Source organism: Podarcis gaigeae, assembly GCF_964106915.1.
Source record: "Podarcis gaigeae genome assembly, chromosome: 5".
NCBI lineage: Eukaryota > Metazoa > Chordata > Lepidosauria > Squamata > Lacertidae > Podarcis > Podarcis gaigeae.
Window position 1 is genome coordinate 31,048,709 of NC_139681.1, and position 22,846 is coordinate 31,071,554.

The window sequence follows — 22,846 nt, forward strand, 5'->3', positions numbered from 1 at the left end:
GTATGCCATACCCTGTTGTTGCTGTAAAAAATGTATGCAGGTCCCTCTTCAGATAAGTTTGTCATGTCAGCACTATATTATCTTTGAAGAGAATGTAAAAAAGACATTTAGCACACATCTCACATCATGGCCTGATTTTTATTAGTCTAGCTCAGTGTTTCCCAAACTTGGGTCTCCAGCTGTTTTTGGACTACAATTCCCATCATCCCAGACCACTTGGTCCTGCTAGTTGGGGATGATTGGAGTTGTAGTCCAACACAGCTGGAGAACCAAGTTTGGGAAACCAACTAGCAGCTGGATGCTATTGTGCTTTGAATGTGGGTTGTTGCTGTTGTTTTGCTACTTTTTGGTTGCTTTCTTTTAGTTAATTAATAGGCTAATGCTGCTGATTTCATTTTTAATTGGGCACCTGTTATTTTTGTTTATAAGCCACTCAGATCATTTCACCAGACGTGCACATGTCACAGCATACCTTAGCAAACTAGATTAAGGGGTGCAGTGGTGTTGAGCCAGAGCCACCACCTGCTGGCAAGACAATAAGACCTCCACCTCACCTGTGGATTTCACACTTGTCATTCACAGGTCGGGGCCCTGCTGTGAAATAGCTAATATTCCATCCTCCACTCTGCAAGAAGCAGTGGACAGTTTAGACTTATTTGTCCCATGTGTGAAAAAGCTTTTACTCTTCTGTATTAGGAATGGGTTAATCTGTCAATTTCAGTATCTTTCAGTTCTTCACTTTTCCACTCTTAAGTTCAGTCTCCACATTTCTACATTGGAATATTTTTTAAGCCCTCCAGAAAATTTTTGTGCAAATTTCTCATGTGCATTCTAAATGCATTTTTGCTCAGTGTGCACATTTTTCGAAGCAAAATGCATATTTGATTTTTTATTGTCACTAATATATACATTTATGTGCACACATTACCATAGTCTGGGCATTCTTGTAGACATTGTTTGGCTGGAGAACTGCTGTGCAGAATCCGGATAAGTCTGACTTTCTTAGGATATCCATTTCGGTACACAGTATTGTTTTGAAAAGTGTGAATCTGTAGTCTTTAAATGCAAATAGAACTGAATTCCTCCCCCATCCCTACTTTTGGTGGTGCTACTCCTACTATGCATCCCACCGCCCACACTGCTGAATGTTCCTGGTAACTATGTCACTAGTGGATAGTCTCTCCTGATGGGAACTGCACATGCTGTAAGGATATTTAATTGATGTGCAACATCACCATGAAAGAAAGATTTCCCACATCTGTACATGGAGTAGATGACATCTGTAACAGGCCCAATTAAGATATGTTACTTGGAGGATACTGAGGATACCTGATTAAGGAATTAAAAGGTTTGGGTGAGAATTATCGCAAAAGGGGGTACAGCTTGCCTGTGTTTCCTGTCCGTAATGCCAAAGTTTTATCTGAAGCTTACATCATGTGCTGTCGTATTCATCATATTGTTCACTTTGTTTTTCACTTGATGTAACCTCTGCTTGGGTTTTCCTCCCCTCAAAGGGCCCAGCTGGTCCCAAAGGACAACCAGTGAGTAATTGCTTGTACAGACTTTCTGCTGACACTTATTTTTGGCATTCCTTATCACCATTATATATGCGACATGACTCTATATTTGTCTTCTACTTTCTATAGGGAACCGCTGGACAAAAAGGAGAAAAGGTGAGCTTAGCAGAATTAACATTCTACCTACAATAAAAAGGGAGTTCCATGTTGGTTTGGGTTTCAGTTTCTAGAAATACCTGTGTTCAAGGCAGGCTAAAATAGTTGTGTGCTCTCTTAAAGAGGATTTTAAGTCACATTAAAATGCAGGTTTTTCTAGAATCTGGAAGCTGAAACAACCTGGAACTCCTGGCTATTCATGTGCCCTGAATCAATAGTCTCAATATCCACAGTTGCTTTTGAAAATAATGTCACCTTTGCACATTTGAATCCATGGACAAAGTCCAGACCACAGGATGCTTAAATCAGCATTATCCTCACTGACATGGATGCATTCAAGTCAGCAATGCACCTGCTATGAACCTGTCTCCACGAATCTATTTTGGTTACAGCATTCATGATATAACTATTTTCTTTTAATCTCCTACTTTTGCAGGGTCAATGTGGAGATTATCCACACAGGGTAAGCAGACTCTTCTATTTTGTTTGTAAAGTGACTCTTGCATATTATCCCTTGTTTATTTGGATGGCTTTTATGGAAATATAGAACTTAAGAGTTCTTAGAGTTCATCACTGGCTCTTGCAGTCCTTTCCTCACCCACCCCCCATCCACATAGATATTTTATTACCTGACTATTGGCAGATACAGTGAGTGCAGAGTTTTCCGGGAAACATTTCACCAATTTCTCCATCTGGCTAGCAGATCTGCCAGTTAGGATTGCTCTGCCCAGTTTCTCTGCATTAGAACCATAGAATTGTAAAGTTGGAAGGGACCTTGAGGGTCATCTAGTCCAACCCCCTGCAATTCAGAAATCTCAGCTAGAAAGGCATACATTGGGGCTGAAATTATTATAGGAACACAGGTTTAAATACTTCATATTCAGCTTTTGAGAAGTCTCCTAATAAATATACCTAAAATCTGGCCCTTATCCCAGAGAGATATAGATGTTCTGTTTGTCCAGGATCCTGAGTGATGACAGGATGCAGATAATGACCCTTTTAGAGGTATCTGAGGCAGAAGGATGCAGGGAACAAAGGCTGGCTGATTGGCTGTGTGTTCTGGCCCATATAATTACAACAACAGAGAGCCAAGTATATTTATTTAGAAAAGCAGTGTCAGTCAATTGCTATGGGCTTTTTATTTTTAAGTTAGAAGCATAGTTTGCCTGAGCAATGCTCTGAGTTCAGCTGCACTCCCCTGCAAGTTCTCCCAGTGCTGATCAAGATGAAAAGGAGGGTCCACAGACTATTAAAACACTGAGAAACTAATCAGGGGTAAAGAGGACTTGACCATACCATACGATCACAAAGAAAAAAATAGTGTGGCTTACTGTCTCTGTTGGATATTTGGAATTGTTATTTAAGAAATTATACCTTCCCATCTCAGATGGTGCTTTCAGCTACAGGAGATCTACATAATAAGAGGAAATATAATAATGATCCACATCCTATGAGCAAATAGATTAAGGTGGAGAAGCTCTGGCAAAGCTTTGCAACGGGAGTATGCCTTGAGCCTTCCTCTGCTACATTCTAAACTAACCGGCAGCCTATGTTTTGTTTCTGGGGGTGAGGAACCCGAGAGTTGAGCCGCAGCCAGCAAAGTTTGAGATTTTAGCTTCCAACTCTAATTAAAATTATAGGAACTTAAAGGTTTTCGTTTTCTTTTTAAAAACAACACTGGGCCTCAAGATGATACCCAAAATGTTCTTGAAGACTTCAGAGCCAAATGATTTCTTAAAGTCATTAAAAAGTTATGCTTTTTTAAAAAGCTGTTAAGCAGATTCATGATTTTTGAACTTTGAGAGGTGCTAGACAAGAAGATTAGGCCTATCCTGCTGCCTGGAAATCTTGGATGGACTCAGGGCACTGGTCACAATTTCCATCTTTGTTAAGCGTTGCCCTTAAAGGCAGCAATACTTTGCAAATTATCAACGGTAAGGTGTCCCCCCCCCCCCATGGATCTTAAAGGAAGGCATTTAATTTCTTTGTTCCATAATAACAAACTTATATTCTTTTCCAAAAAGAGGAAGGAATAGCCCAGATACTTGTTTTAGCTTGCTTAGGATTTCTGAATAATGGGTTTCTTACCATTGTGTCTGTGGCATATGAACTGATTTTTTGGCCTGGGTTCCCCTCCTCTACCACTCTCAGTAAAGCAAGGACTGAGAATCCAGCCCCACTGTTATGTACCGGTAGTTCCCTAGCCTGTTCGTCGAGCAACAAATTAGGAAAGCTGATACTGTGCTCTCAACGAAGGAAATGAATGCATCAAGAGGTTATGTATGCATTGCACAATGCAAGCCTTGAGGACAGATGAGGTAACTGAAACAGGTAAAAAAGGCAACAGGGTTGGGCAGGGGTTGCAAGTTGTCTTCAGACTGGATTTAGGAGTTGGTGAAATTCATTTTGCTGCTGGTGGTATAGAGAATCAAATTGACCCAGCTCTGTGTTGCTCTGTCTCCACTGTCCCCCTAGGAATACCTAAGCACCACACTTGCAGCCCTGCGTTCTAATCAGATCCTTACACTGAAGGTTTGTGGGGAAAGGGTTTAACTGGTCCTGTTGCAAAAGGCCAAGGAGATGAATCCAATATTGCATGTTCTCAGTGGCAAAAGATCCAATAACATACCTGCGGGACGCTACCCCCCCCCCCAATAAAGGAAAATGTGTAAAATATATGCTACCATCAGACTTCAGTTTTTCACTGTGGGAAAAGGCAAATGATGTAAATAAAAACATTCTGTATATCATAGTCATGCCATCTGAACTATCCTGAGCTCACCTTCCAATAGTCGTTAATGACTGTCATCTCAAGATTTATTTAGGAATATAGGAAGCTGCCATACTGAGCCAGGCCACTGTTCCATATAGCTCAGCACTGTCTACACTGGCTGGCAGCAGTTCCCCCAGGGTTTCATTCCCAGCCCAACTCGAGATTTTGAAGGTTTAAACTGATCAGTACTATTTTTGCCTTGTCTGTGTTTTTAGATCTTGCCTCAAGAGGAGTCCCTTCTACTGAGCAATTTCACAGTTGATTATAAGACATGTGAAAGGCACTCCTAGATCATAGAATCATAGAGTTGGAAGGGACCTTCAGGATCATCTAATCCATCCCCCTGAAATGCAGGAATATGCAATTGCCCTATATGGGGATTGAACCTGCAACCTTAGCATTATCGGCACCATGCTCTAACAGCTGAGCTAGGAACGGGCAACCTGTGGCTTTCCTAATGCTTCTGGACTACAACTCCCCTCATTCCTGACTGACCAGGGCTGATAAGAGTTTGGAGATCAGCATCATCTGGCAGGCCACAGTTTCCTCATACCTGCCCTAGATACTCCCATGCTTCTTATTAGGAAAGGTGAGACATCAGAAGAAAACAGCTGGACCTAAGGATGGCATTCCAAATCTTCCTCATGTTTGCTCAAATCCAACACCTCACATAGAACAGATGGAATATGAAAATCCTATTCAGGTGTTTATCTCCGTACTGTCTGTCACATAAAGAGAACTAGTGGGGCTGCATGTGCTTGTCTGCATGCATCACCACACCCTATACTGTGTCCCCACAGTGTTGATACATTGGGGGAATGTCTGAAGGGGATATGCCTGCTGAGCATGCAGAGGCTGCCTTCAGGAGCACTCAGGGTTCCAACTCACAGGGCAGCCTGTGTGCTTGTCAGGCAGTTCCCACCCTGCTTTAGATCTTCCCCCAACATGTTGGTGGTGGTGGGGGCAGAGGAAGCACACGTGGCTCTGCTGTGTGTGTCTCTTTCTGCACAACAGAAATTGTGTGGAGAAAAACACCTGAAGAGGGCTACAGCTTCCCAAAATTCAGCGGACTTTGTCGCCTCTTAAGAATTACAGGGAATGTGCAGTGTCTTTTTCTGTGATTCACAGACTGAGCCCCTCTGTGGTCGTTGGATCTGCTGTTGATTGTGGCCTTCTTAATCCAACCATTGCTCTTCCAATTTTACCACCACAACACATCTCCTATTTTTAACAAGCTGCCCAGAATGACTGGGTTGCAGTGCTGCAATATTGTGATGACATTTCAGTTTTGCAACAAGACTGGAACTTGGCCTGCACTAAAGAGCAAGCAGCCATAAATAAGGGGAAGAAAGTGTACTCTCTGAAGTGTACACAGTTGCTGTCATGGGAGACCTGCAGGCATACCTCTCAGCCTCAAAATAAATTACAGGCATCTGCATTTTTGAGCTTTAGCAAGACCTGATTGTTCTTGCACATATACTAGTGAAAATCAGGAGTGATTCTAGTTGTAGTGTGAGGATAAGCATATGCAGCGGTTGGAACAGTTCATTGAATATTTGGCAGGCAGAATATGCATAGATATGCATAAATATGTTTGTTTTCCTGGAGCCATTTTTGTGAGGTGGAATGGATATCTGTAGCATGGAACACATGGCTTTGGATTTAAAATGGACACGCATAGAGACAGCTGTGAGGCAAGACATACACACGCTCACACACGCAAGGTAGAATGATGTGGAGTAAACTTTGGAAAGGTGCTGAAATTAGAAATGCATCTCATGCATGCTAATTACTTTTGTGAGGTCAGGTATGGTAAAACTGAAGAGGGAAATGACCTCCATGTGAAGTTCATGTTTGGAACACTGAAGGAATGAGTTCTGAGAAAGATCTCCTATAGTTGGACTTGGCAGGGAGTGAAACTTCTGCCAAGATGTAGAGCTGGATTCCTTGTTGGAATGAAGTCTTCAAGTTATTCTGCATTCATCCCTTCAGAAATTTAAAATATGCCTTCTTCATATGCATTTTCACTGGGGAGGGGGGTGTTTTAAAAAAGCAGGCACACTTCTTTTACTATAATGACTAGTTTTCTCTAATACAGTTTGGCCTATCTAAGGGATGAAAAATGGTTTGCTGAGAATATCTGTTGTAATCAGAATAGCCTTTGCAGTGATTAGCAAATTTGCTATGGAATTAGCTAGCAACAAAAAAGAATGGTCAAGAAATGAACTATATCTGGTAATAAGGAGAACACAAAAACAACCAGTGAGGAATGGAGACTTTGGGTGAAGCAAAGAGAAGAATACGATGCAAACAGAGAAGTGCAAATAAGAAGTCAAGAAGCAAATTTAGAGCAGAAGTACTCTGCCTAGAGACTACAGGTGTGGAGGGTAGCAAGTGCTATGCTTAGTTGCAATGATACACAGCAGAAGGTGACAGCATAATCAGCTTTTTCTCTTCCATGTTATATAACTAGAAAGTATTTTTTTAAAAAAACTAGAGTACTCTGAAGCCTGAAGAATAAAACCAAGGCCTATGTTCAAAATATTAAAATAGAACATAGAAGAGCTCAAGAGGCTTGCCAAAAGGTTCCCAATGACAGATACCTTTTCCATTGCCCTTCATTCTTGTCTCTGAACTGTGACTTACTTTCATTACATCCTTTCATTGTTTTCCTTCCCCACCCCCTTTCCATTTTCTTCATTGGCTGTTCTGTATGACTTTTGATGCACTACTGACCTCCTTTGCCTTGTGACCTTTGGCCCTTGCCCTGTGACCTCCTGGCTCGGTCTTCTTCAGCTGTTGCCTCTTCTCAATTCAGTGCGGCTGGCTCCACCCCCAGTCATAAAGAGACGCACCTTCCAGGTATCCTTCTTCTTTTCCTGGTATTAAGCATTTTCTTTTCATTCAGAGACTGGTGATTAATCAGCTTCCTTTCTTCCTTAAAGAGGGTTTCATGAAAACTAGAAGAAGCAGGAATCTCTTTAGAGAGTCAGTTTTATCCACCATTTGACATGCCTGTACATCAGAAATGACCCCACAAGCTGGTTTTAGTTCACTTGTGTGCTTGCGCTTTCAGTTTAAGCAGCTAAGCATGAACAGAAATATTTTGGCTGCTTCTCCTGATGATCTGATTTCAGGGCCACACAAGATGCTGCAAGAAAGAGTGTTATTGAGGAAGAACAAGGTTTTCACAGGATATACTTGAAGAAAAGGATTGCTTCTTTTTCTTGGAGAGAGAGCAAATGACCCCCCTTGCAGTACTATAGAATATCTGAAGGAGAATTGAATCTAAGAGCCCTCCATGCATTATTTTGAGGCTGTGTTTACCACGAGACTATGCACTGGTGTCATGCAGGTATCGCCTGCAGTAAACATGTAAACATGTATTTTAAGGCAAGTTTGCGCAACCTGGGACCTATCAAGCAGAATGTAGTGTATGGTAACCCAGAGGCTCAGCAAGCTGTCTAGACTTTAAAAACAAGGGGACTCTTAAGCACCTAGAACACCACAACACATTGTAGGGTGGCTGTTTTCAGCTTGCTAGATCAGATGTTCTCAAGGCCTGGCAAAGTGTGACAAACAGGCACCCATCTCTAAATACCTGAGGATTTGTGTCATGGACACCAGACTGGTCATGGCTCCTCTGGGAGTGTCTACACTTAATATGTTTACTGTGGAAAGTGTTGGTTTTGATAGGTCAGTGTAACTTTACTAAACACAGTTGCCACACAAAATAATATCCTATTGCATCCACAGCAAACACCCTTTGACTTCCCAGACAGACAGACAGACAGACAGACAGACTGTAGCACTAATAGTAAGGGAACCTCTGCTGACAATCTCTTCAACTCCTCTAGAGATAGCTATGTCACTTTGAATGAAGGCACTGGAATGAATTAGCTTGTATATCTATGGAGATTTATACATGGGCATTTGGCAAGTACTGGCTCAGCTGCCTACAACATCCTTCAGAGGATACAGCCGCAGTGCCCTTGGCTTTGTTTGAGGACAGTATTATGTGTGTTTGTGTAGATAAGTGCAGATGGTTCATCTCAGCAAGAGTTCTCTATAGTGAGATGCCAACCCACACAAAGCCTCTTGTTACTGTGGCATTATGGTATGCTTATGAATACTTTTAGCCTGGAATGGCCCTCTAGGATTCATCTGGAATGTAACTGGATGGAGGGAGTAAGTCAGAGATCAAACGCCATACTTATCGGATGTCACATGCCTATTTTTAACCATTAATTGGAGCTATATAATTTTTTAAAAAGTTTTGCTAAGCACCAAGTGGTTTCATTGTGTGTGGATTTAATGTTCTGTTAGAGTTCACTGCAGGCTATCTCACACAACCACTTTGGCTGGGTGTAAAAAAAACAACAGGGAAGTCATTGAAACAGACGGCTGGAATTCAGGACATAGTGAAGGTTGGGTAGAGAAAAAGCAGATGCAACCAGGGTTCTTACTTCATACTTTCTATTTTGCATTCTGTTAGGAAGGAGCAATATTCAGTGGAGATAATAAAAATAATGCACCAAAATAGATTGTATTTCTTATTGTATTTATTTAAAGGATTTGTAGCTCACCCTTCATCGGTACTGATACCAGGGTGAGGTACAATGTAAAATAAATGATAAACAACATCAGTAAAGCAAACAAAATTCTTAAAGCCTGAGAGAAAACATAAGCTTTTAAGGAGTCTTTTGAATACAGGAAAAGAAGCAGCAGAAGCAAGTACAGAAATGAGACGGAGATGGAACAGAAGTAGTAGTTTTAGGGGACTGTTGTCTTGTGTCATTCAGACATCCCTGAAACCCCCAGTCTGTAAATCTGTAAGGAAGGGCAGAAGAAGGAGAAGCCTTAAGAACAATGGCAAGGGCTCGTTTGATGGGCTTTAGTACTGATGCTCACTTTCCCAGTCTAAGATCTGATTGGGAGTTGTAGTCCTTCTGACGTGAGCTTTATAGTCATTCAGGAATCCATGCAGAAAGCCCATCCACATGTTGCCCTTTGTCCAAGTTTTGGAAACCCCCTTCAGGTACTTACTAACAGCAACTTGCTTGGCTCGGCTCTTCTTCCTTTGCTCAGGCTCTGCTTGCTATAGATTACACCCCAGGGTCATTGTGCTGCACTGATGATAGCGTTGTTTTCAATACACCTCAGGGTGAACAGGGACAGGCAGGAATCCAAGGGCCTCCAGGGCCACCTGGGCCACCAGGCCTCCCAGGGACTCCAGGACAACCTGGACCAACTGGACCAGCTGTAAGTACCTCTTCAATTGCTTGTGTCTGTTTCCCATACTTCCTGTTCTCCGAAGAACAAAAGATCTGGCTTTTACCTCCATGGTGGTTCTGCAATGGTGGTGCGCCAAAGCCTTTCTTCTCCCATGTTACACGAGGGTTCCATTTCCTCTACCCCAGCCTGTGCGAACTTCCAGGGTGAAGAAGTCACACTCTGGCTGCAATTATGTCACTCTCAGCAGGACGCCCAACTTTTAAAAGCCTCAAATTCTATTTGATGTTCTGGTAACAGCACCATTCCTGCAGGGACAGTAAGCATTTTCAAAAGGTCAAAATCACTCTTGTTGAAATAAGGGTTTACCAAGCTGGCGTCTCTGAAAGACACATTTCTGTGTTGCCTTAGGGAAAAGCAGGAGAACCAGGGAAGCCTGGCAAGGATGGAAAGGTATCTGTTTCATCTTTTCCTTTTCTACGGTTGCTGCATTTGCTTGCATGAACGTGATTTATTTCTTGGTGCCTTCAAGGGACATAATGAATGCTGGCTCAACAGTGCCATACAACTGCATGCATTAAGGGAAGGATAGGCAAGCAGTGAAGGGAGTTGGTCATTCAGTGACCATTCTCTTGCCAGCTTCATCTGAATGTAGTCTGCTAAAAGTCCAGTTACTCGGTTCTCGGATTTTAAAACCCCACTGAACTCTAGGATTATTATTTTTTTTAAAAAAAAACCTATGAACTTCAGCCTAATGATTTGAGTGCATGATGGAGGGTTAACTTGAAATAATTGGGAGTGAGGATTTTTCTCAACTCATCTTGCTTTAATCCTAGGATAAGCACTTATAATCACAAAACAGCCTTATTATCTGTGAAAAAGAGAGGGAGGGAAAGAGTCTTGAGCTGCAAGCACACCATACATTTAAAGTACTTTTAAAGGATATCCTCCCTACCTTAAGAATCCTGGGAACTGTAGTTTGTTAAGGGTGTTGAGAATTGTAGCTCTATCAGGGGTGATTTACAGTGCTTTAATGGTGCGGCTTGTCTGCAGTCATGGGCCTGAAATGCATTTTTTTTTTTTTTGCCATCCCAGTAAATTCTGTCTCTTCAAATTTGGGACCATAGCCTAGTAGTTTGGGTTTATGGAAAGATGTTTGTGAAGTATCAGCTGACATTTATTAAAATGAATAGTTCAGGGTCTATAAAGGAGAAATAATGCAAGATGGTGCATGCTTGATATGGGGCTTAGAATTCATTTACTTACTACAGAGGATAATTTCTGCATACATTATTTAAGTAATAAAAGATAAAATAGATGGTGGTATGGTATAAGGAGAAGTAAATGTAGTACAGACCTTAGCATATTGCCCAGTGCTGTGGGGATTTTCAGGTTTTTACTGTTTCATGATGTCATATGCTTTTATCTGCAGAGCTTGCCAGGACCTCCTGGACCAAAGGTGAGTAAAGCAACTCAGAAGAAATACCAGATATAAAAACTGCCCTCTAAAATTTCAAATACTTTGTGAGTGAAATGTGAAATGCAGTGAAGTCCAGAATGTGGTTATAAACTGTGTTCTCAGGATGCTGCAAAATGGTTTAATTACAAGAGTGTTAGTCTATCATGCTTTGAGAATGAACAAGGGGGAACCCTACACACACAAAAGTATTAGGGATCTTCTAATTAATTTGTTTATTTAAGGATCCATGACCCTGACTTGTCATGTTTAATGCATTTTAGAAGCACAGGCTCAAATCTATATATAGCAAAGGAACAAGTTCTGAATAAACTTACTGTGTATGTGCCTTTGGAAGGTATAGGAAAATAAGGACAACCTGTTTGCGTTAATGTGTTTATTAGCATGAAAATTAGTAATGCGTGAAGAGCTCATGTTCCTCCTACTCATATTCTTACCTCCACATAAGACCAGTTTTGAATCAGGCCCTACCTGATTTAGAACCCCAAACTAAGAGCCAGTTAGAAGAGGTTGGGAAGTATGCCAGGAACTAGCTAGGAAGTAAAATCATTCTTCCACACCTTTTGAACAGAGAGAAACTTAGCTTTAAAAACCCTCATATCTGTAATGAGCTCCACAGCACAATTAAGATTGGGTTGGCAGGCTCTGGAGGAGGAAGAGGAGGAAGAAGAAGAAACCGAGGAACAGGGATCTCCCCTTTCCACCCTGATTTCAGTTACTTTGGAAGAGAGAGCAGGGGTGCAGGTTCTCCCCTCTGACCTTTTTTTAGGGAGGGCTTTGGTCAGCTGAGAGGGAAGCTGAACAGGGAGGCATCAGTGACTGAACAGGAGGGTGCAACCTTGTCATTTAGAACCAGGCAGGGAGCAGACCAGCTTGCACCGATGGAGTGTGTACTTGCAAAATTGTCATTCTCACAAGGTGAGAGAGTCTCGTGAGTGAGCATCCCAAGCCTTGCTTTACAAAGCTTGGCAAGAGGGGCAGGGAAACTTGTTGGGACATATTCATCGCTTCTGTCCAATTCTGAACTTATTGCCTGCTCCTGAACTCCTTAATCCTGACTCCTGAGCACTGGGTCTGCTGCCAAACCTGCACTGTTACTTGCCTGAATAAATATCTCTTAACTTCAAGGAAGAGCTTCTGTCTGAATGTGTTGGGCCGAAGCCAGGACAATATTTTTGATACTATAGAATTCTCCTTGCTACTGCATGCCACTGCTTTTTCTACTCCTCCAAAGAGGGGCAGGTAATACCCAACATTTGGTCACACAGAGATCCCTAAAGGCTAAAATGGTCCAATATTAGAGTTAAGTGAGCTGAAAAATTTGCAAGGGACATGAATACCCCACAGCTCTTCTTGGGGACTCCTGTATCTGTCTATGTCCCCCTCAGATTCTTATGTTCATTTTCATAAAGGGAAAGGGGTTTCAGTCTGAATGCAACCTAACTCAATCCTTGTTTGTGTTTTTATTTCAATTGGCATTTACAGGGGGACCCTGGAATTCAGGGGTACCATGGAAGAAAGGTATGGTTGTTGTTTTTTAGAAGCATAAGACTAGAAAATGAAATAAGCACAGCAGCTTTTGAAATACATTAATGTAGATCTGAGCCATCTGGGAAAGTGCTGGCAAAGATACACCATCCTTGCCTTACTCATGCACACAGACACAAGCATATCCTGGTTATCACACTTTGCTCATTTCCTACCTTGAGCAACTTTGGCTGGGAGTGACGGGGCTTGAAGTAAGTGTGACTTCTTCCCCTGCAGCCATCACAACCTCTGTCATGCCCCATGGGTAGAATCTGTTAACAAGAGGGTGGGACTGGAGAAGTTTCCAATTTTTCAGGCTCTCTTGGTTGCTTATGACAGTTTCTGCCAGGAACAACTGTAAGCCCCTGAAGATTTGACACCTATCTGGAATAAAAATGAGTTTGAATCCACATTCACATGCAAAATGTACAAACTCTGGGTATCCTTCAGTGGTTCCACCCTTGGCTGAATCTGATTAGACCCGATCCAAACTGTCAGAGGGGCACATGAAAACCTCCTTGCACGTAGAAAGCTAATGTCAGGAACATACATAGAGATTTTGATAATGTGAGCACTTTCGAAGAAGCAATTCCCCATGTATCTTCTGGGATGGTACAGTCCACTGAAACTTTTGGGTCGGCTCTTACCTAATTGCCTTATATGGCTGGTCTTACTTACCACTTTGTTGGAGTTTGTGATGCTTCTGCTATTTTTACAATAGTCCTTTTATTATGATTTCCTTGATTTATCGTGCTGCGAGTTATATTGAATCTTATAAGTCTAGTAGGTTCATTTTGTTGCTAGGGTTGAGCCCCAGCAGTTTCCAAGAGATGGCTTCTAAATCTTGTGACTTGGGTCATGGAACTCAGGTGTTAGGTGAAACATGAGGAAAGTGTTGACTTGGTTTGGTTGGCATCTGTTTCGGGAGACAATGGTGCAGTGTGCCTTTGGGGGTGGAATAAAACTATTGGAAGGTTATAGTGCCTGCTGTGGCTGTAGATACTGATACAGGAGAGGTATGTTTTCTTGTTGCTTTTTTGAATACTGTCAGGACTGCCGCTAGGTCCCAGCTCACAGAGGACCAACGCCCAGTGGATATTATATACAAAAGTCTTTATTGAAGTTTAGTTTCCATTTCCAAGCTCTGGGCGCGCAGACCCACGTCTTAACGCTAGACCGGCTAAGTCCCCTCTGACTCGCTGCTAAAGCCACACCAGTTTAAGATTCTCGCTTTGCTCCACCTCCTACGCTGCTCCTTCCTACGCTGGGTCCTTCTGCCCTCTGGGGTTATCTCCTTCCTTGATTCCTCTGAAGCTGACCCCCCTGAGTCCCGCCCTTCCTTCCGGCGGGCTTTAGGATCTGGCTCCCTGTCAGGACTCCCTGCTGTGCCGCTCGCCTGTACATTTGAACTTGGCGTGCGCGCCCAGCCGGTAACCTTCCTTCTGACCGTTTCCCCGCTTCCGGATGTGGGCGTGGCCAGCCCTGCCTCCTCTCCTCCCGCTGGTGGCAAGAACACTGGTTCCGACTCCTGGGACTCCCCCTCCCCACTGCGCTCTGGTGGGGAAGATGGTCCCGATTTCCAACTGCTGCTCAGGGACTCCCCGCTGGCCCCTCCCTCTTGAGGTTTCTCCCCTGGAATCTCCCTTGCTCTGGCCATCGGTGCTCCCTTCTGCGAGTCTTCCGATTCACTAGAGAGGCTTGCGGAATGATCTGGCAGCTGTCACTTCCTGCTCCCCCTTCGTCCTCTTCCTCCTCACTCTCCATTTGCTCCCCCTCCTGTGTCTCTCCTTCTGAACCCCTGACAAATACCTTCTTGTATTAATCCAGGCAGGACAGCAAGGGTGTCATCCTGAGATTACTGTTCACCACTTCTTTAATAATATTTCTTCTTAGCCAGAAAACATGACTTTTTATGACCCTTATCTGTTCCTATTCCTTCCTGTCTTTCCTTGTATCTTTCCCCCAGGGTGAGGTGGGTGAGGCTGGCTTACCTGGCACCCCTGGCCTTCCTGGTCCTTCTGGCCCAAAGGTAACTTTTGCATTGCACCAGCAACTTCCCATGTCCCAAATTCAACCGATTGCTACTTCACTGTGTTACAACAATGATGTTCATATGAACATCCCATACATTGACAAGAGGAGTGGTGTTGCACCCAGAGGACATTCTGCACACATGTATGGCTTAAGGCAAATATTTTTTCCCAGTCTTGAAATGAAGATTTAGTGACCCATTGTGATGGGTATTAGGTACTCTCTCTCCCCCCCCCCCGCCTCACTTTTGCTAGGGCAGGTGAAAACACCACTCTTTGCCCTGGAATTTCTTATTCCTGCTGCAGAGGCTTTCTCCCATTAATTAGTGGTGAGAGGAATGTATTTTGCAGTGCTTTCTCCTATTCTGATCTCATATGTTCTAGAATTGAATCCTGGCATTGAAAACAGATGCTATGGCTGGGTTCTAGCCCAAACGATGCTCTGTGCTCTTGTTTCTGGTCAAAGAAAGTTGCTTGGTTTTATAGTGCTTGAAAAACCTGTGGAGCCAGAGACAATAGAAGAAGGAAAAAATGTATGTGTACACTGTGCGCTCTGTCATACCATCTTACATTTTTTTTGTCTATCTACAACCTACATGGTTTTCAAGTGTGCCACCCTTCATTTCTCATCCATTTCTCAATGCAGCTCATTTCCCCTAATTTCTTATTTCTGCCTGTCCTCTCCCCTCTTTTTCTATCCCCCCCCCCATTTTCTTCTCTCTGTTTTCCCTTGCACAGGGTGAAAAGGGGGAGCCTAGCATGAAGGTAGGCATGGTGTCAATCTGGAATGGGAATTGTTACTCAGAACAATGTATTGTTATAAAAATCTTGACCCAAGACAGACCTGTGGCCTATTTAATAGCATATCCATCTGTGTTGTGATTAACCACTAGCAGACTTCCATGTCCTGGCTCCACTAGGCACACACAGAGAGACACGGTGAAATCTATCTTTATGAGTTTGGTGGAATTTGACTCTTTGCAAAGGCATTTCTTTGACTACTCAAACTGGCTGATGATTTCTTGCCCTTCTGTATCTTGTGAGACGGGTTGGGGTTTCTTCACAATGTCTGGTTAGCTGACACATCAAACCCACTCTAAAATCGGCAGATCCTGATGTTGAGGTTTGGCATGCTCCTTTCTTTTCTTCTGATGCTCGGCGCCCTTTTAAGAGAGGCTAACATGATTTCATGCCCATATGTTATCTATTTGATTAAAATGTATATTGAGCCTATAAATTTTGAATATATCCCTGTGTTTTTTAAAAAAGGTATTACAGCTTTGGCCAAGATCCACAAAAGACAAGGCAAACTATAACAGGCTGTATGATTTAAATGTCTTCGGGGCTGGTTCTAGCTCAGTTGGTTAGTGTGATGCTGATAACACCAAGGTTGCAGGTTCAATCCCCGTATGGGAGAGCTGCATTTTCCTGCATTGCAGGGGGTTGGATTAGATGATCCTCAGGGTCCCTTTCAACTCTACAATTAAACCTACTTACAATTTACACACTACTCTCCAATTACACACTACTCTACAGTTACACACTACTAAAAATGTCTATTTGGATAGCTTGTCTTTTCAATGTACCCGCTACAACTTACTGAGACAAATTTGATTTATTAATGTATTTATGTGCTGCCCCCTCACATACAATATCAAGACGGTGCAAAACAAGATATGCTAATACAATTGGCTTCCCAGCACATGTATTGAGGTAATTTAATGGTCATATCTTCCCTATTCTTTTTTAAGTACAGATGCTCCATTCTTCCCTTATTCCTTACTATTCATGAGCAAGAGAAATACATGCACTAAGGTACTAATAGGAAAGAAAACTTGACATCTGTCACCTACTGTGCAGAAAGGCGGCCCCTTATAAACTGCTGCCCTAAGCTGCTACCTAGACTGGCTTCATAGTAGGTTGCAATGAGTCTGCTTTCAGAGACACCACAGTTATTCACATGTTGTGTCTGTCATTACCCAACAGCAAGTTGCTTATTAAGAGGAAGGTGGGTAATCATTAGCAACTAATATCAGTGCTAACTAGCATATCCCAGTGATGTTTTCCACACCTACCCAGAGGCTGCCTCCTGATTTTCTGGGCAGCTGAAAAAAACATACACATTCTCCAAGGTGAAAAGGATTATACATCAAGAGTTTCACAACCTGTCTGTGAGCACAGCCAGATCATTAAACCCTGGAGATCTGGAGATCTTCTTAATCCAGGTTTTCCAATTGGATTGTGATGAGAAGGAAGCGTCAATTTCAAGGAAAATCAAAGCTCCATGAAACTTGTAGTTTAAAGAGGAAACCAGCAGGAGACTGTCCTGGTGGGAAGAAATGAACAGCATTTTGTCTCTTCCTCCCCCCCCCCCCCAAACAGCCTACCCTCAAGCTTTGAATTGAGATCCTGGGCTGCCCTCTGCTGGTTTGTTAGAAGCAGAAACAAATTACAGTACGTTGTTTCATGTTAGCTTTAGTGACAATCAAAACTGTTCTCCCATTTTTGGCACTTGTGAACACATACGTTTGGTTTATATACTGTTCAGATCCCTTTATCTATCTATCTGTCTGTCTGTCTGTCTGTCTGTCTGTCTGTCTATTTATTTATTTATTTCCTGGTGTCGTGCGTATATGCGGTCGCATGTGAGTTGATCACACATAAGTAGGGTGTGTGTGCCTGTATATATTAGTGAAAATGACATTCAAATATGCATTCTGCATTTTTGAAATTGCTTACAAAAATGTGTATATTTGGAAAAATTGTAAACAGAGATGTGTTTATTAAGAGAAATTAGCATGTAAATGTACTCAGATTTTCATGAGAAGGTTTTTTTAAAAATAGAATATTTTTCCCACTGATGTGGAAATGTGGTGAATTGAAGTTAAGTTTGGGGAAATGAGGAACTGGGAGCAACTAAAATTGTCACAATCATCCATCCATAGTCCAGAGAGACACTCATGTCTATATGATACACACAACAAGGAAGTGTCATCCAAAACTCCAGCATCACTGAATTGTACTGCCTTTCTCCTCCCATAGTATTTAGGCTCCCTTGCTCCATGTGGTCCACTGTACATCATCCCATTTCTGCAGTGATTATGTGGTAGGAAAACACATGATATGATGATGCCAGGGTAAATGATCGCTTGCATTGCTGGGGAGAACTTGACACACTACCCATACAGCAAAAGAGTTGATCTGTGTTTTGGCCGCCGTGCAGAGAAGTTGTTTTCAGATGTAATAAATTCAGCACAGTGAAGTTCGGTATTTTCTGGGAAGGTAGTTAACATCAGCCAGTTGAAGTGACATTGAGAAGGTCATAAGTCAATCCCTACGCCTATGGCATATTAGCATAATATCTCTGCAACACTACCTGACACCACAAGCCATGAGCTGCACTGATTATTTATTTGCTGGCACAACCAGTCTCTAGTTTGATTCTGGCATTACGTTTTGACATTTTCCCCATGCAAAAGATGGAGAAAACCATGTTCTCATCATGATAACTTTAACACTTCAAATGTTTAATAATAAATTCAGAATGTACTAATTCTATTGTAAGAAATTATCACAGCAATGGTTGACTTCTACTCTGAAGCGTCAGAGCTTCTTGAGATCTTATGGAATACAGTTTTCTCCAGTTTCAGTGGTTACCAACAAAGGTCATATGGGGGCCTATGTTTTCCCCTCACTCTTCCATCTTCATTATCTTTATCTTGTTTTTTTCCTATTCCAGGGGGAGAGGGGCATGCCAGGGCTACCAGGAAAACAAGGAGTTCAGGTATTCTGCAAGGAATGGAGTCTGACTTATCCAACTACCCTTACCCATACCTCTCAACTGACCCTGAGACTCAGAGATTACACCAATTACCTTTAACATTCTCTACATGTATTCTGTACATGTATTTCCTACTCTTAAAATACAAAAAGCTCAAAGTCTGATTTAGCAAAAGGAAGAAGAACCAGGAAGAAATGTTTTGCTGAACAAATGGCATGCCTGTTCCTCAACAGTTTTCCCATTGTGGAATGAAGTGAAGTGCCTTAAGATACCCACTGCAATGAGTGTGCGATCCACTAAACCAATCTGTGCTTCATTTGCGCCACGGAAACAGAGAGCATAAATTTGACTGATTTGCCATTGGATCAAGGTTCAAATGTTTATTACTTTCAGAGGAATGGAAAAGAATTCCACTTGAGTATGTGCTTAGTTTTAAATTTATAGCTGCGATTCAGATTAAACTCCAGTGCACATATTTTACGTCAGAATAACCCTTATTTAAAGGATTCCAGAATTGCATTAATTTACATGTTAAAGGACTGACATGCCATCTCTTCAATCAAATCCACCCTCCCAATATATATTTATCCCCTTCATGTCTCTAGCCCATAGTTACTAAACATTACTCACATCTGATGCATTTCTGAATGTTTCTTTCACCTGTTATTACATAGAATCCCTGATTTCCATCTTCTGTCCTTGTGTTTTTTAGCTATGCCCCTGATTTCTGTTTCAGAAAGTTGAGAGGTATGATCCTTCTCCCTCTTCTTCCATCCCCATCTGCTTCACACCTTTCAATGTTTGAACCTGTTTGCCCTTCTTGGTTTATGATTTAAATCTGCTTCTCCAAGCAAGTCTCTTTGTTGTTCATCTATTTCACTAAACTCTCCAAACCCCCATTATTCTATGTCTAACAATAAATATTTCCATCCGTTCCCACTTCTTTCCCTAGGACCACTTGCTCTTGTAATCAAATTCTCTCATTGAAGAGCCTAACAGATACTAATATGTAGAATGTGCCCACCTCCTTTATTTAGCCAATAAGCACTCATCTCAAGATTCCATCTGCACTGCAATTTTTGTCTAGGAAATTCTCACCACTTGATATCCTTCCCAAAGGCTTCCAGTATCTTTCTTTCCCTGCCCAGGTGTTACATGTTACATATTGGCTGCTTTGATGAGCTTGCTCCCCATTAGCATCATTTCCAGTCATTAATAGGGAGCAGGGAAATACAGTGGTCTACAGTGGGCATTGTTTTTGCCATAAAAATGCTACTGAACGTGACCTCATCATGGTGACTGGTCCTTCTTCCTGCTGAAACACTTGCAAGTGTATTTCAAATGGATCGAGCCATTACATTCTGCATATCCATGGCCATCTTGAGGCCGTTGGGAAGGATATGTGGAGACACAAGGTAACAGCCTTTATAGGTGTACTTCCCAACTTTGGCTGGGTTCACATGTAATGCTAAACCACAGTTTGTGTTACAAAACTGAGTTGCAGTGAGCATTTGGCTTGTTACCTCCTTCTCTGGCAAAACCATGAAGAGGAGTTAATAATTTTTTGTTTCCTTATTTGACTAACTGCAGCTGGTTGTGATGTTCAAACCTGGGCAGACTTCAGATACTCTTAAATATGGTTTGCTAAAAACAAGTCAGCTTCAGACTGTGACTTATAAATCTGGCTTGTTTGAGTAGATTGTAGCTATGATTAACCACAGTTTAGGGTTGCACAGAATGAACAGCTGTGGTTAATATAAAATGGAAGCAGAAGATTCTAGCCTTCCTGCAGCTATGCCAAAAGAGGAGAGGAGAAGAGAAGTAAATGCAAGAGTCCTAGACTCATTGTGGCTTGTCCTCATAATGTTAAGACATAGTTTAGCATTACATGCTGATGGAGCCATTATGGACAGAGCTGGGGTCACTAATCATAGGGAGGCCATTTTCTATAGTGTCCCTTTCATCAGCCTCAATATGTGCTTCAGCCTTCACAAAGAATCACCCAAGTTTGATTCAGATGAACAGCCAAAATAGCTAAGTCATCACAGGACAATATTTTTTACGTGGACTGTTCTTTTAAATGCACTAACATAATGCAGATACTGCAGCTGACAATCTCCTGGATAATGTCTGAAGTCATATGTAAAAATAACTAGTTGTTTTTTGTGTGGTGCCTTTACCACCTCAACAGTTTGCCTGAATCCAACTGCAAAGCAAAGGTTAAGTAATTGGTAGAGATATGAGGACAACACCAAACACTCATTTGTCACATTTTATGCAAAAAATCCTGCATATGTGAGGAATTATTTATTTTCCTGCCATCCAAAGTACAAAGATCTCCTGACAGATCCCATGGCTGTATAGCATTCTTGCTACATTTCATTTCATTTCCCCACCTTAATGTCCCATTACTAATATTCACATTTTCCCTCAGTCATAAAATAATACTAGATATACACTATTGCATACATGAGACCAGAAACTGTTCAGTAAAGTTGATGGTGAAAACCTTAAGATTATGAAATAGCCAAGGTTTGGTTTCTGCTAAAAGCAATAGCACAGTTTCTCTTTCAAAACAATAGCAAGATGCATTGATGATGCTAGTGTAGAGGAACTGTGAAACACTCCTGTCTAGACCCAAGAGTCTTAAAACCTCCGCCCTCAGGAAATTCTTTCCACATTGATTTGTCTGCGGAAGGACCCCATTGCATGTGTTGAGGAACCCTTTGTGGTACTGAATGATTGTGATTTCTAGGGTGTCCTCTCAACACACACAGTGCCCCAGCCAAGCACATGTGGACCAGTGATGTGCTCCACAATGTACCTAGCACTCCCTGCAACCAAACATTGCAGGAGATGGTAATGGAAGGCAAACTGTGCTTGAGAGAAGTTTGTCTGCCAATACTGAACTCCTCATTGAGGAATCCCTTAGGGCCAAGCCAGAGGTGACAGCAGCAGACCTTTCTCTTCCTCTTCCTCTCTCCCCCTCCCCGCCCCACCTTTCTCTTTCTCTCTCAGAACTAAAAGAGGAACACAGGTGTGGATTTAGGTTTAGAAAATTTGCTCCTAACTGCAGCTTATCTCCCAGCAGTGTGCCCCTTTAGGTCAGAGGTGGGGAATCTGCAGTCCTACGGGAGTTATGAGATTCTGCTAGTCCCAGCCAGCATGGGCAATAGTCAGGGCTAAAGGGAGTTGTAGTCCCAAAACAGCTGGAGATCCACTTTTGGGAAACATTGAGCTGGATGGACTGGTGGTCTGTCTCAGTATCAGGGAGCTTCCTGTGCTCTTGTGTGTTGATGCTTTTGTTATCTGTGCTCTGGCATCAGAGGCTAGGGGGAAGTAAGCAGTGGGTTTGGTAAGAGATTCATTCACACACTCCCTTTGCTATGAAAAATCAGATGCAGCCAACATGCCCTGTGCTGCTGTCACATCTAGTTTGGCCCTAGTAATCTTCCAAGGCTGTTGGCTTCTATTTTACATTACCTTAGGTATGCGTTGCCCCCTCCCCAAGAAAAAAAAAGAGAAACTTTCTGAAACTTTCTCTCTTGAGCAAACACCTTTTTTTCACCATCTATCAAAGTATCCCTGTCTTTCCTTTCTCTCTGTCAGGGGGATCCTGGAATTGCGGTGGCAGGCATGAAGGTTAGTTTCCAAGTGCTAACCTCTCAGGGGGGCTGTAGAGCTCTCTTAGGAGATGAAAACAGAGGTGTGCTCTCAGCATCAAATAGTGGGGAGTAGAGAACTGAAAAGCAAAGCACAGCCCTGAGATTAGAGCTGTTTTAATAAAAAGCATTTTTAAAAAAAGAATTATCATTATGACTGCTTACTATTTTGCCAGTTCAACTGCTAAATTTGGGGGTTTTATTGCACTCAGAAACATCACATCTAGTGTTTTGTAATGTAGTAGAGATTATAATCCACTGGAGAGATCCTATGAGTACAAAGTTCCTTCATAGTAAAAAAAAAAGTGGCACTTAGTCAATAGTGCAAATGTTTAAGATAATGTCTGGTCAAAGTTCATAATGTGCATCCATCAGATTAATTAAATAGCCACAATGGCAGATTCTCATATCATGCACTATCCACCGGTGTTGTTGTTTTTTAAAAAAGACCTAAAGCAGCTTTGATGTGCCAGCAAACCAGTGCTTAGAGTGGTGTACAAAAATAAAGTACCACAGCCCACATGAGATGCTGGTGTTACAGAGACATTATAACACTGTTGCAAACAGAAACACAGATCAGAGTGATTTCTTTTAAATGATCATAATATAACTTTTCTCGCAGACTAGTGTGGAATCTAAACACATATAAAAAACTGTGAAACGCTTTTTTAATGTTTTGAAAAGAATATTG

The 22,846-nt window shown here is 42.1% G+C and overlaps 1 protein-coding gene across 1 annotated transcript in view; it reads left to right on the top strand.

Annotated features, from left to right (window-relative positions):
* COL13A1 (collagen type XIII alpha 1 chain) overlaps window positions 1–22,846 on the top strand; it is a 147,619-nt gene that overhangs the window by 81,945 nt on the left and 42,828 nt on the right. Inside the window, exons 10-21 of the mRNA XM_083740709.1 lie at window positions 1,515–1,541; window positions 1,647–1,673; window positions 2,110–2,136; window positions 7,243–7,308; window positions 9,610–9,708; window positions 10,090–10,131; window positions 11,111–11,137; window positions 12,641–12,676; window positions 14,649–14,711; window positions 15,451–15,477; window positions 18,452–18,496; window positions 22,103–22,135. Coding sequence (XP_083596835.1) covers window positions 1,515–1,541; window positions 1,647–1,673; window positions 2,110–2,136; window positions 7,243–7,308; window positions 9,610–9,708; window positions 10,090–10,131; window positions 11,111–11,137; window positions 12,641–12,676; window positions 14,649–14,711; window positions 15,451–15,477; window positions 18,452–18,496; window positions 22,103–22,135 — 519 coding nt within the window. The remainder of the gene's footprint in view (window positions 1–1,514; window positions 1,542–1,646; window positions 1,674–2,109; window positions 2,137–7,242; window positions 7,309–9,609; window positions 9,709–10,089; window positions 10,132–11,110; window positions 11,138–12,640; window positions 12,677–14,648; window positions 14,712–15,450; window positions 15,478–18,451; window positions 18,497–22,102; window positions 22,136–22,846) is intronic.